The 15,078-nt window shown below is 41.7% G+C and overlaps 1 protein-coding gene across 2 annotated transcripts in view; it reads right to left on the bottom strand.

Annotated features, from left to right (window-relative positions):
- ulk2 (unc-51 like autophagy activating kinase 2) overlaps window positions 1-15,078 on the bottom strand; it is a 51,522-nt gene that overhangs the window by 12,092 nt on the left and 24,352 nt on the right. For both annotated transcript variants that reach the window (XM_034701160.1, XM_034701161.1), the window contains exons 4-14: window positions 14,935-14,967; window positions 13,488-13,524; window positions 7,694-7,867; window positions 7,262-7,335; window positions 7,001-7,102; window positions 6,859-6,917; window positions 6,656-6,738; window positions 6,521-6,571; window positions 6,353-6,441; window positions 5,680-5,848; window positions 3,185-3,242 (exon numbers count right to left, since the gene is read on the bottom strand). In XM_034701160.1, the coding sequence (XP_034557051.1) occupies window positions 3,185-3,242; window positions 5,680-5,848; window positions 6,353-6,441; window positions 6,521-6,571; window positions 6,656-6,738; window positions 6,859-6,917; window positions 7,001-7,102; window positions 7,262-7,335; window positions 7,694-7,867; window positions 13,488-13,524; window positions 14,935-14,967 (929 nt within the window). The remainder of the gene's footprint in view (window positions 1-3,184; window positions 3,243-5,679; window positions 5,849-6,352; window positions 6,442-6,520; window positions 6,572-6,655; window positions 6,739-6,858; window positions 6,918-7,000; window positions 7,103-7,261; window positions 7,336-7,693; window positions 7,868-13,487; window positions 13,525-14,934; window positions 14,968-15,078) is intronic.

Here is a 15,078-nt window from a genome sequence, read left to right as displayed (position 1 = left end):
CCAAAATATTAAAGAGACTAAAGGAACAAACCATCTCATCCATGACTCCAAAACCAAAATATTAAAGAGACTAAAGGAACAAACCATCTCATCCATGACTCCAAAACCAAAATATTAGAGACTGAAGGAACAAATCATCTCATCCATGACTCCAAAACCAAAATATTAAAGAGACTAAAGGAACAAATCATCTCATCCATGACTCCAAAACCAAAATATTAAGAGACTAAAGGAACAAATCATCTCATCCATGACTCCAAAACCAAAATATTAAAGAGACTAAAGGAACAAATCATCTCATCCATGACTCCAAAACCAAAATATTAAAGAGACTAAAGGAACAAATCATCTCATCCATGACTCCAAAACCAAAATATTAAAGAGACTAAAGGAACAAATCATCTCATCCATGACTCCAAACCAAAATATTAAAGAGACTAAAGGAACAAATCATCTCATCCATGACTCCAAAACCAAAATATTAAAGAGACTAAAGGAACAAATCATCTCATCCATGACTCCAAAACCAAAATATTAAAGAGACTAAAGGAACAAATCATCTCATCCATGACTCCAAACCAAAATATTAAAGACTAAAGGAACAAATTATCTCAAATCATATAGGTGACTATCTGAGGGCAATTTAGTCTCAGTTTCACTGTTAATACTGAGAACAGAACAGATTGTTAGCTGCTCTTCATGCAGATATCTGTTTCTACAGAGAAATAAATTCCCCTCAGATTCATGTTATGTTGGATTGTGTTCCTCCTGCTTTTGCTCTCCATACAGACTGTTTTTCCTACAGACACCGGACTACAAACGTTCACTAGAACACCTGAAGTTTAACTATGTATTTAATATGTTGCATAGACTCTATTAACAGGACCAAACCTGCAGGTGCATGAATGCTGTCATGTGGATCATATGAGCGTGTACTCAGATCTCTTAAAGCACAGCTGAGGCTCACTAATAACACTCACTTTGTTATTGCACGCCAGTTTTAGCGTGCATATGTGTGTAAAGAGTCTATTCTTATCCTGCAGCCCTCGCTGGGTCAGGTGCTTTATTTAGCTCAGTTCCACCTTGTTGTTTAACTCTGCGTCTGAATCATGAGTGGCTCATCATGCAGATTTGAGGGTGGGTGGAAGGATCCACTCGTGACACACGGACAGAGACTGTGTGTGTGTGTGATTTCTGGCGTGGAGCTGAGGCGAGGGAGGTTTTGTCGGTGGTCAGAGAGACGAAAACAAATGAAGCCTTGTTGACATAAAAACACATGAAGAAGAGATGACATGACCTTATGCACACACACACACACGTGAACTCCAGGCTGTGTGTAGAGAGGAATCTGAGTCACAGCATCGTGTCACACTACAAGTGCAAAGTCAGTCTATTTTCTGCTCCTATAGCCGTCAACATCCACCTCATCCTCCATGAACTCTTCCTCTCAAAACATCCTCTAAATCCTCTTTTTAATGTCCTTCATACGTTTCTATATGATCACTTTATGATAATGCATATAACCATTTCACTAGCCTTCTACTATTTCATATATCCTGTCTGCAATCATAACCCCCAGCACTTTGTTTCCCCCTTTAACTGCACTTTATTCACCTTTTAATTGATCTTTATTTCTATTCATTTTATTTAAATGATTAATTTGAATTTATTTACTTGATTATTTATTGCATTATTGTTTCCTTTGTCATTTATAATTCAAATATTTTGAATCAATCTTTTTCTAATTCTCTGATGTGATGTCGTCTTCCTCTTCAAACCTTTTTATCTTCCTTTAATGCTTTAGTTTAAAAAAAAAATGTAAACCTCAATAACAATGATGAATTACTCAACTGTTTCATCACTACATTTATTGTTTTAGGAAATGTAATCTTTTCTTACAGCATACTTTTATCGTAGAGCCTTTACTGATTTTATCTGAATTTAATTTTATTTAATTTGACCATTTTAAGAAATATATTTTAAAATAATTGTATTCCTTCAGAGTTATTTAAGGGGATTCTTCTGTTTTTTAAAATATGTTGTATTGTATGTTTATATTTCCTCTTTATTTCTTTATCTACTTTGTAACTTGGTTTTTGAAAAGTGCTCTATACATAAAATTATTATTGTGAATTATGATTGAATCTATTCAATTTGTTTTCATTCTATTAAACCTTTTGTTTTGTATTTTGTTTTCTGCATTGTTAGACTTTTCTACACTCCTCTCTGTTAACGGTTTATTCTGCCATGCTTTGTTTTTAAAGCCCTTTGCAAAGGTGCTATATAACTAAAAGTTATCATTTAATTATTATTATTATTATTATTATTATTTGTATTATTATTATTATTATTATTATTTGAGGGGCTTCCTGAAACTGTTTTGTATTGTCTCCTCAAACATAACGCATAAATATTTCCTTTAATCCTCAAAGCCTGCAGACTGATGACTAATTCAGTGATTTCACTTCTCAGAAAACAGGGTTTAAAGTCGACTGCTTCTTCAACTGTTTGTTTCTTTGTGTGGTTGTGAGTTACACAAACACTGCGCAGGATTCAAGTTTAAGAATACAAGTTTAAACACCAAAATCACAAAACAACAAACTGATTGAGACAGAAATCATCCTGCAGGTCTCGTGTCCTGTAAGGCAGATGTATTTATAAAAACCTCTCTCCCGCCTGTTGGTCTTTCCAATCCCAAAATATTTATAGAAGGGTTCTTCAGTGTTTCCCACACTGAGACAGTACCTGGGCAGGCCGCCCAACTATATTTTCGGCCACCCAAGTATGTTCCCGATCATTTCCAGATTCCTCTGATTCGTATAACATCGTTGCCTGAGAGTGAACTACATCAGAGGTTCTTAATGTTTTTACACAGACCCATCCACAGACAGCTGTGTGAACCGTCAAGCAGGTATGAAACTCGCTCTGCTGCAGCCTGCAGGTGATCTGAGAGTGCATCCCTCCTTTTGAGACTCTGATTCAAGTGTGATGCCTCGTGTTAAATATGAACCATACCGTTTAAATGTTATGTGCAGCTCATTGTTTAAAAACACCTGAGATCCCCGTAAAACTATTTTCAGAGCGCCCATTCCTTTGATCTTTTAAAAACCTCCAAAGATGATTTCAAACAGTACAAAAGCTCAACATGCAGCATTTAAGTCTCCAGTGTTTGAGTTGTACTCACCCTCCACACATGAGGAACTCACTGGACGGCCGGCGGGCCACTCCCATTGGCTGATCGTCTGAAGAAGAGGAGGAAGAGGACAAAATGATGAAGCTCCAAACGGCAGCACTGATGTTTTAATCTGCAGTAACGAGTTGACTGAACGCCACTCAGGACGCCAGCTGACACTTCCAGTGCTCGCTTTTTGTTCTTTGTTGGACTGAAGGACGAGCAGGTGTGTGTGTGTGTGTGTGTGTGTGTGTGTGTGTGTGTGTGTGTGTGTGTGTGTGTGTGTGTGTGTGCATGTGCGTGTGCGTGTGCGTGTGCGTGTGCGTGTGTGCATGTCAATTGTGTGTGTGTGTGTGTGTGTGTGTGTGTGTGTGTGTGTGTGTGTGTGTGCAGCAGGTGCAGGGCAGGAGGGTTCAGTTTACCAGTCAATAGGCTAAGTGTGAGCGTCCTCAGTTTGTGGACTGATGTCTACGATTACAGCGTGAAATGGTGAGCAGCTGTCTCACTTACTGTCTGTGGATATGGTGACATGTGTCAGTGTGAGGGTGTGTGTGTGTGTGTGTGTGTGTGTGTGTGTGTGTGTGTGTGTGTGTGTGTGTGGATCATGGGCAGGTAGTGAATGTGACCTCTCTACATTTGTACTGTAGCCCCTCAGACATCTGCATGTCTCCATGTTCCCTCCTGTGTGCCCGGGTCATGTGGAGAACAGTGGAGATATATAAAGGAGCAAACATGTTACACATTTACTCCTGGGTATCTAAGTGCTACATTTTCAGAATTTATTAAACTATTTATTTTCTGTTTCTGCAAAAAAAGAGCCAGCACGTCTGCAAACTCGGACCTGATCAAACCTTGAAAAGCTTGAGGAAGCATCACCCTCCGAATGAAATCAACAGGAACTTCTCCTCAGCATGTTAACAGGTTTAAGTTCTTCATTTATCGGATTACATAACTGCTTCCAGACAGTCTGACATCCAGAGTGTAAGCCATCCGTCTACGAGTGTGCAGTTGTCTGAACAGCTGATTGTTTTGTACTTTGATGCTTCGTCACATGCACTAATGAAGTCTGTGAGTTTTAATAACAACAGAAACAAACTGCAGCAGAACATTTCAAGAGAATTAGGAACTCAAGAATCTGTCATAATCGAAACTGCAGCGATCAGATGTGTCGTAATATTTTCTTAAAAACAGGGCGAGTCACTTTGTACAAAGAGTTTCCCTTGAAGAGACAAAAGTGAAATAATTCTAACTTTCATTAGGGTTCAATTATTTGACAGGATTCTAGAAACAGATCCAATAACAGGATATAAATGTTTCTTAGGAGGCTAAACTCACAGATTTACACTGACATGACTTAAATTCTAACAAACTGGAGATAGTAATAATAAATATTACATTTTTTAGACTTATATAGCACTTCTGAAAATACTCAAACCGCTTTACATGAAGTGCTAAAAATAAAAAAATATTGTAAATAAAAAATATTATAAATAAAAATATTGTATAAATATGTATTGAAAAAAATACTGTACACTCCAGTGTTGTAAATAAAAATATTGTAAATAAAATATACTGTTAAAAAAATTATGTATTGTAAAAAAATATTGTAAATAAAAATATTGTAAATAAAAAATGTTGTAAATATAAATATTGCAAATTTAAAAAAAAATGTAAATGGTAAAAATATTGTTTTAGATGCATGTTTTTACTTTAAAAAGACTGAGGTACCTAAAAAGATGTGTGTTTTTGTAGTTTATTTACAGAGACAATAACAGCCTTCTCTTAAAGGCACAGGTCATCATTTTTGAATCTCAGCATCCGTCACATTAGGAGTTTCAGAAGCTTCCATCAGTGCGAAAGCTCTGTCTTCAGGTGCAGCTCAAACAGAAACAGCCATTGGCTTTTTAAACAAACTGTGACCACTGTGATCTAAGACAACGGTGTGTGTGTGTTTCTTGTTGTATCTGTGTAGCCTTCTGTCTGCAGAGAAATCTTCCCCACGGGGACGTTTAAGTCTTATTCTACTCTAAACTCTACTGTATTTATCTTTCCAGGTGATGTCTGTGAGCACTTCCGTTGTGAAGTCTGAGTTTGCAGCGTTTGTCTTTTGAAGTTGCTTCGTGGTTTCATGTGTGTATTGGCTTTGCGTGGTTTGAGTATGTGCAGATAGTTTGTTGCTGTTTCAACTTTTTGCAGCATGTTTTATATCACATGTTGGTTTGCTTTGAACTTTGGCAAGTGTTTCTGAGTTCCATTGAATTTGCAGTATGCTACTTTCAAAGGAGATCGTCTGCAAATGTCAGCTGGTGAACTTAAGGCTCTTTAAAATCAGCAGAAATGGAGATAAACTTCATATTGGATTGATATCAGGAGACATTTCTGCATTTTGCACAAAATAAATAAATGCAGATATTCTTTAAAGATATCCAGAGTTAACACCTGAGTTTATTAACGTGTGTTGTGTGTGTGCCGTATGTGTATTTGTGTCTGTGTGTGTTGAAACTCACAGCTGTCAGTGGAGATGTTGGGCACCAGAACAAAGTCGTCTGTGTCACAGGACGAGTTCTTGCTGCTCGTGCTTCCTGCAGACTCTTTAGAAAGCTGCAGGAAGTTGGGCGGGCCGAGTGGCGGGGACGACAGGCCGTCTTCTGCGAGTGTCTGCATGTCCGGGAGAGACTGTGCGTTCACAGACAGACAGAGGGAGAGATAGAGAGAGAGAGAGAGGGAGGGAAAACAGGATTAAATTGTGGTGTGCCTCCTGAGTGATGCAATTAAAGCTTCCAGGCAGGGCAGCGCTGACTGTCAAAGTAATGTAATCACATTGTTACAGAGGACTCTGACATCCTGGGAAATAGACTTGCCCTTCATTCCCAGTGCTGCTGCAAGACCAGATCTGCCACTGTGCAACAAATTGTTGCAACTAGCTGTGGACTTGTTAGTTCATACACCAGCTCACTCAGACGTCCTGCAGAAATTTGACTCGTGTGCTGGGAGGGAAAACTCTGCAGTACAAATCTGCATGTTTGAGAGGCTCTTGTTTTACTCTTAAGCACTATTTCTGTTCGTAGAAGAAGAAGGACAACAATGAGCACAACAGGGAGTCTTGATATTTTAATCCCTTTGTTGAAGTGTGAGTGTAATCCCTTCTGAATGAGGATTAATAAAGTAAATCAAACTCACAGGAGGGGAGTTGTAGCGGATGCACGGGGAGCTGCCACAGGAGCTGTCCGTCACTGCGTTGGAGGCGCTGGGGACCGGCACCGGACACGCTGAGAGGAGTAAACACACGATTAATCATGTGTCCGAGTTACAGTGAGTCATCTTGGACTGTTAGGTGTGTGAACGTACATTTTTTGATGGTGGATATCGGCTCCAGGAAAGGATGGCCGAAGAATGCATCTGCAGAGAGAAGAGATTAGAGATTAAACACTGATGAATATTTAAATCTGATGATAAAAAGTTGTTATTTTAATATCAGCTCACCAAAGTCCATCCTGTCTTTCTGGTTCCTCTGCAGCAGCCCGAGCAGAAGGTCGCTGAGCGGTGGGGACGTCTCCCTCGGGATGCTGGGTAACGAGAGCATGGGAACATTACCAACATTGTTTCACCGCGCGTCACTTTGAGTGGTTTAATAAAGACTTGGGGAAGACGTGCGTCAGCTTTCCTACTAAAGTCAAGAGGCTTACATGGGCTGTAGATTCTTGTTCTTCTCGTAGAACATCCTCAGATCTTGGGGGCTGTTAGCCTGAAACAGAAACACAAACATTAGATCTTCAAACACGGATCTGTGAAGCAGTTTGTTACTCATCTGTTGTGCAGAATATTAACCTGGAACGGTGGCTTGCCGACCAGACACTGGTAGATAACAGTGCCTATGCTCCACAGGTCGGCCTTGGCATCGTAGTTCTGTGACATGATGACCTCTGGGGCCTGTGGAGGTCAAAGGTCAGGAGTAAAGATCCAGAGCAGGCAGGCAGAGTTATGCAACAGACTGCTGAGAAAGCTGACTGCTCGTTTTTAGAAACCACTGAGCTCAGCTGCACACACACACACACACACACACACATGCACAAAGTAAAACACACTGACCATGTACATGGGAGAGCCGCACAGAGTGGCTGCCATCATGTTGCTCTGGAGGTACCGTGCGAAGCCAAAGTCAGCTGCAGGATATAGAGGCAGAGCGGGTCAGTAAACACACCAGTTATTTTCACTGGTAACACTAACCACTATGAGCTGGACTCTGCAGGATGCCCGCGAGGCAAAACACTGAGAGCAAAAACACAAGCTGCGCTCACAACAGAGCCAAGACAGGGAGACAGGAAACAAACATCATCAGTGCTGTCAGAAAATCATGGACTGCTTTATTTCAGAGCCAGAACCTGATGTTTGAGCGAGGACAGGAGAGAGGATCTTCATCTGACAGTCGAGAAGATGAGCGTAGGAGACGACAAATAAATGAAACACATGCTGAGGTGCAGCAGCAGGACCAAACAGAAAGTTATGCTTTGACTCCCTCACCTATTTTGATGCGGATGCCGCTGATGTTGGACTTCTTGCGGCCGGCGTACGACAGCAGGATGTTTTGTGGTTTCAGGTCGCGGTGGATGATTCCTTTGCTGTTGAGGATCCGCATCGCAGCGGCGATCTGCTGCAGGAAAACCCTCAGCGTGTCTTCTCTCAGCGTCCCCTTAGCTAGAAGAAAGAGATAATTTGAAGACGATCAGCAAGGAATTAATGCAAGTGTTTTGTTCAGATCACATTCATTCATGTTGCTTTAATGTTCTTTTCCCTTATGTGTTTTAAAAAATGATGCTTTTGAGCCCTTCCACTAGGATGAAGTTGATCCTAAGGTTTTTATATGTTCCTGATTTGTTGTCGTGTGCATACACATCAAGTTTTAAGGTGTTTGAGCCTAGATATGAAATTCCTTCTTGCTCTTTATAAACCAGAAGAAGCTGCTGCTGTCCAAAACATTTGAAGTAGCACTCAGGACGGATGGATGGAGATTGAACGCTAGAGAGAGCTTCTCAATTACACATCTGTCAAAGGCGAACTGTTGATGCTGCACCTTTAAGTTCTTGAAGTTTCTAACCAAGGTAAAGAAATTGAATGTGATGCGTTTGCTTCCCTTACTGCACCAAAAACGAACCGTACATGCTTAACCTTGATTTCTGCACACTGCTGCACCCTATCCAGGTCCTATTCCTGAATCCATTACACATTTTACAAACACATCCATGCATGTAGAACATATGAAAACAACTAAGCTGCTTTTACAATTGCATCATAAGGCTCATTCATACTTAGATCTTAATCAAGATAGATTATGAATTATGCAAAAAGAAGAAGGTAAAAGACAGGTGGATGCACAGATGTGCCACTCTAAATCCCTGCAGGGTGAATTCCTCCATCAGGACTCTCTTAAAAACATCTCACACTTTTAGAAGAAACAGCTTTGCTAATGTTTTCTGAGAAATGTCGAGCACTTTAGACTTCAACAATACAGAAACTGCAGTCTGCAGAGTGACACTGAATGCAAACTTTACCAGGAAACTCCACCAGACACCTTAAAGGAAACCTGCACAGAAAGATGTGTGATCATGTTCCTGTGCAGCCGTCTCTAAAGCTGCACCAGTGATCTCATACCGGCCTCCTGCAGAGTCAAGATTTAATGCATTAAGTCGACTCTTCATCGTTTAGCTTCTCTTACAGCCGAAGTTAAAAAAGGAACCTCACGTCTTAGAGAAGTCCTCCTCCTCCATCTCATTCGATTTGAGCGAGTAATTAGCACCTTGTCGTCGTAATCCTGAAGTAAAGAGTGTAAACTGAAGCGATGGAGCTCCTCTTCTTTAGTAGTGAAATAAGTCTAATCCGATGTGATTCTAAGAGGATTCCTCTCTCTCTATCTTTCCCTCTCACTTCACTCTTCCTCCTCCTCCTCTCTTTATCAACTCATTGTGATTAAAGCGCGAGTGGAGATCAAACCAGTAAGCTTATCAACATTAATCTGGGATTTGAAGAGTTAGCTGCTCTCTGCCCACCGCAGCGGACTGACTGTAACATGAAAAGTTGTGTAAGTGGTGGAATCATTCACTAGTGAGATACTCTTACGTAAAGAGGGAGAGAGGGTCGTTTACCTACGCTGCGTTCAACGTGACGGACGCGGTTTGTGCAGAATAATGAAACACTGATGATTGTGACTGAAACCTGAAGTGTGAGACCGTCCCGAGTCCGACCGTGACCCAATCTGTGTGCAGTCAGTGTGGACATGTGGAGCAGGGACGTTATGCAAAAGTCCAGTGATAAGAGAGGAGCTGTTCTAACAGCACAATCAGTGTTTTTATGGAGCAGAGGTGTAAACACCTGCGGTTATCTAACAGATGTGTTGGCTAACTGGTTTGGGATTCTAGCAGCAGACCTGATTTTAACACTTTGAAACTTTCTAGAGCTGAAACATTAATATAATATATATTCACACATGCAAAAGACTTTTAAAGACTACGAGAAGTTTCAGGATGAGCTGCATGTGTGAATGTACACGGACAAAGTTTGCACCCTGACTTCATCTAGATCGTTTCCTGACGGCCTCTTAGTAATAAATTAAACGAGACATCAGGTAGAGTCGATGTGGAAACAGGAGGAATAAAAACCTCAGAGGCTGAAGAAGCAAGAGAAGAGAGAAGATGTCACATAGCATTGATATAAACGTAGAAACTGGGTACGTCTCTCTCTTACTTCGTCCACCATCATGCTGCAAACATCACACCGTGGCTTTCACAGAGTTATAACCAAGTCATGTCCTGCCTCCCCGGACTCATCTCCCCCTTGCTCAATAGCAAAGACTTCCCCCTGAGGAGACCCCCAAATTTGAGGACAGAGCTCCTGAAATTTTCCAAAGTGCGTGTGTGAAAGAGGCCACACTGTGAATGTTTGTGATTGTGATTTGAACTCTGAACTTCTGAGTCAAACGTGGTGAGTTTGGCATGCCCTAAAGCTTTAAGGTTAACTGTTCAGTTTAGCTTAAAAAAAAAAAAAGGTTGTGCAATGAAAAACAGGATCTTTTTGGAGTCATGTTGTCATGCATTAATTATCAAGAAAAAACTCCTGGAGACTGAAAACTCTCACAGTAGAAAGAAGAAACCACTGAATGCATCAAATGCAAGATGAACAAAAACATTTGCACACCATGAAGCAAAACTTCCTCAGGTGATTTATCAAATGTTTAAGCTGTGTTTTAATAAATCTATCACACATCAGAGATTACAACATTATTTCTATCACTCCTCAGATATCATAAAGATCAAAATACCTCTCGGCCTCAGGCCAACAAGGCGCGTGGATTTAAGAGTCTGTCTGGTATCGTTAAGAGTAAAAGCATAAACATGAAACTTGTAGTTCTGGTTTTCTTGCTCTCATCCTTAAATCACTGCTGTCAGAGGAGACACCCTGCACACACACACACGATGAGTCGCTGACCACAGAAAGGCGTCTGCATACCTGGGTAAAAAGTGATATTTGGTGTTGTAGACTATTAAGAATAAGTCTTTAAAACTAAACTACTTAGATGACACCCAGCTCTACCTCACCACTAACCCCTCGTCCACTCTCCCACCCACCTCCCTCACTGATTGTATCTCTGAAATAAAAACCTGGTTCACCCTAAATTTCCTTACATTAAACAGCAATAAAACCGAGGTTCTCCTCATTGGCACCAAATCCACTCTATCCAAATCCAATAGTTTCTCACTCACCATTGATAACTCCTCCGTCTCACCCTCCCCCCAGGTTAAGAGTCTGGGTGTCATCCTTGACAGCACATTATCCTTTCAATCACACATCAATAACATCACCCGGACTGCCTACTTCCATCTTCGTAGCATCAATCGTCTCCGCCCCTCCCTCACCCCCCACACTGCCGCCATCCTTGTCCACAGCCTTGTCACTTCCCGTCTGGACTACTGCAACTCTCTCCTCCTCGGCCTCCCTCACAAATCCCTCCATAAACTCCAACTGGTCCAGAATTCAGCTGCCCGTATCATTGCCCGAACCCCCTCCATCCACCACATCACTCCTGTCCTCTAACAGCTCCACTGGCTCCCTGTTCAGTTCCACATTCAGTTCAAAGTCCTTCTGTTGACATTCAAGACCATCCACAACCTCGCCCCCCCATATCTGTCCGACCTCCTCCATGTTCCCACTCCCTCCCGCTCCCTCAGATCCTCTTCCTCCATACACCTGTCTGTCCCCTCCGCCCGTCTCACCACTATGGGGAGCCGAGCATTCAGCCGCTCTGCTCCCCGTCTCTGGAACTCATGACCACCTCAACTCAGAAACACAGATTCTTTCCCCCATTTCAAATCACAACTCAAAACATATCTGTTCCAAACCGCCTACTCCGTCTGACTCCAATTGCACTGTCATTTTGTTATTGTTTCTATTTTTTTTCTTACCCCTTGTTAGTTTATATTGTTTTCATTTCTGACTCTGATTTTGTTTCCTTTAATGTGAATTCGTGTATATATATATTTCTATCTGTGCGGTGTCCTTGAGTGCCGAGAAAGGCGCCTTTAAATAAAATGTATTATTATTATTATTATTACTTTAATCTTACAGCTCTTAATATTTCTGTATTCCTACATATTTTGTTAACAATGACATCTGGACCCTGCTGATCAAAGTATGCCCATGAGAAGTGATAGTTTTTCAGTGATGTTCTTGTTGTATCACAGCATGATGGAAGGACAGCTGCAGAGATTCACCTCTTCTTTAAAGAGTAAGACGCTTCATCGAGTCAACACAGAGATGTTAACATAGCTCTATGATGCAGGGACAAACATGATGATTTCACCTTGCAAAAAACAGAAGTGAAGGCTGCATCGACTGACGTGATTGTTCGTGTAATTGTGCGCTATGAGTGTTTTGATCCAATGTAACATTTGTTAACACTCAATAATAGAAAATAGAACAATTTTTAGGAAGCGGTGAACCACGACTTCTGCAAAACGACTGATTTTAGAGCGGCTTTCTTAAAATGAAGCATCAGACTCTTAAAACACAATGTTCTTCTACTACAGGGATTCTTTCTGCAGCTTTGTGAGTAGTTTTTTCTCATGCTGAAACTATTTAAAGCTTCCCAAAGTGTCTGAATGTTGCATCAAATTTTACACAAAGTTTTTTCACTGCAAGCAAACGAAAAAGGAGGCAAGGGGGATGATGTTTCTATCATGCAACTGGTGCAAAAGCTAAAAATCGGGTCATGTAACAGGATGAATAAGGAGCATCAGAGGTAGAGGAAGGAGAAATGTTTTTGAGACATTTGTGAATGCAAATGCAAAAGTGCACCCAAAGTTTTTCCTAAGTTAAATTCACTGCAAGCAAGTGAGGAAGGATTCGGGGGGGATGACGTTTCTATCATGCAACTGGTGCAAAAGCAAAAAGAGGGTCGCTTATGAATACGGAACATCAGAGGTTGAGGAAGGAGAAATGCTTTCAAGACGAGAGCAGTGGGTTGTTTTTACTCATGCAGGAACTCTTAAAAGCTTCCCAAAATGTTTGAAGTGGGCATCATATGTGAATGCAAAAGCTAAATTTCATCTAACTTCACCCAAAGTTTTGTCCTCAATCCAGTCTGAGTACAGTTTATGTTAAATTCACCTCAAGCAAGCGAGGAAGGAGGCAGGTTGATGATGTTTCTGTCATGCAACTGGTGCACAAGCAAAAGAGGGTCGAGAGAATTTCTGTGCACATGTTTGAGAGGCTTTAGAATAACAATCTGTGTTTGTCAGAGTCAAAAACAAGAGGCGGAGCGGTCAACTGAAGTTTTAGCCAACAATATGCAGAACTACGACTCTGTTTTGAAAGCATCAGAGCGATCCTTTGAGCTGACTTGTTGCCTTCGAGCAGAAATGCTGACCTTTGTTGGAAAGTATCACAATAGCAGAAACAGTGTGCTGACTGACTCTGGACCAGAGAAGGAACCCTTTGTACCGAGCCGTGGTGACAAACATCCCCCACACAGAAACATGAAGACATACAGTCACTTACAGACACACACACACACACACACACACACACACACAAGATACAGACCTACTTTTCTCCACACACTCACCATTACTCATAAATAATAAACGCACAGTAGCGTGCACACATTCCCACACCTACACTCCTCACAGCTGCAGTCACATGGCTCTCCTCCTCTGCAGCATTAGTAACTTTGTTATGATGAACAATAATCTGTGTGTGTGCGTGTGTATATCTGTTTGTGTGTGTGTATGTGTGAGGGGTGCAGACAGATTAGCACAATGCTTACCTTGCAGATAGTCGGCTAGATCCCCTCCGTTGCAGTACTGCGTGTGGGGAAACAAACATCAGCAGCGTTAGCGTTCAGGTGCACAGATGGAAAGGTGTTACGACTGCTCATTAATGAATCTGCTGATTGACTCGATCGTTATCCGTGCTGACAACCTCGGCCGGAGAGCGGCGAGGTCTCCAGAGGGACCACAAACAGACGGATTACGTTGTTGTTGTTGCTGTGGGTTAAAAGACAGTGAAGTGCTGAGTGGATAAGCAAAGAGAAGAACGGTTGATTTAAGATGTAGTCTGCTGCAAAGCCTGAGGATTGCTCGGTGTAATCCTGCTGGACAAACGCAGCTGTTCTATCACAGAGCAGCGTTTCAGAGAACAGTGAAGAGTTAATGTCGTCTGTAAAAGAGGGGAAACTGGAGGAGTTAACGGTAATGAAAACAGCACTTAAGTTGAACCCCAGCTTTCTGCCAGAGCACCAGAAAAAGACCTTTCTCCTGTTTAAATCCACTGAGCCCCAAAAACAGGGTTCAGCTGATCTGCACGCTGCTGCGACGAACGCAGAGATACGCAGCGAGCTTTCTATCATGCGGCCGTGCTCATTGTTTTCATGCAACTCATCCGAGACTGATTCAAACTTCTCCTTCTACTGCAGTTTGGCAGAAAGCTGCAGAAACTGTTCCAAGTCAAACATCGAGTTTCCTCTGAAACATCGCTCCAACAAATTAATTGTGTTTTTAGCCTCCAGACTGAGTTTCCACCGCCAACAGACTTCTTTTGGTCGGGATTACACCTGGCTCACCGCGCTCTTATCTTTTATAACACCTTCATCTCACATTTCCAAAAGATATTTGGAGAAGATTAACTTTTCATGCTAAGAAAAACATGTGGGATGAGCGATGGCTGAGCCAGACGAAGCAACAAGGGAACGACCCACTCTGGGTTTCTTTTTCAAAACATTTTATTGTTAAGTCTGTTGATGTGAAGCAGCCTCCTTCCTTTACCTCCGCCACACTGATCCCCTCACATTAATGTAACGTGTCATCAACGGTTTAACAGGATAATTCATGTCGGCTACTGTAGACAAGTCTAAACATAGATCACAACAAGCTCCACCGGCCAAGGCTTTTGGGGAATATGATTCCTAGTAATCCGAGGGGTGTACTCTCGTTTGAGTAACAGGAGTTGCAGCCGTGGTTTGTTTTCTACCCTGCAGCCAGCTGAGAGCGCTGTGAAAGGAGCGCGGAAAGTAGGGGAGGATGCCGAGGCTGTCAGCGGAGCGGAGACGAGAAATGTGGACACGATGTGAAAGAAAACAAGAGAGGGGAACAGAGTCTGTGCATGAAATAATGTGTGTATGACTGTTCTTGTTTTGTTAAAGAAAGAATTTAAAGGGGAGGAGGACGAGGGTTGTGATTTATGAAATATTCATGCAGTCACGTTTCTCCACTCACCTCCATGACCAGGAAAACAGAGTTGGGTGTTTCCTAGAAGAGAAGAGAAGAGACACAGAGTCAGTTACAGAAGTCATTCCTCACGGAGCAGCTGACGGCTTCAGTATGACGCAGAAAACATAATCCAGAGTACAAAACGGCAGC

The sequence above is a fragment of the Notolabrus celidotus genome, chromosome 14, assembly GCF_009762535.1.
Source record: "Notolabrus celidotus isolate fNotCel1 chromosome 14, fNotCel1.pri, whole genome shotgun sequence".
Lineage (NCBI taxonomy): Eukaryota > Metazoa > Chordata > Actinopteri > Labriformes > Labridae > Notolabrus > Notolabrus celidotus.
The sequence above is the reverse complement of the archived record's forward strand: the minus strand, read 5'-3'. Positions and strand labels throughout refer to the sequence as shown.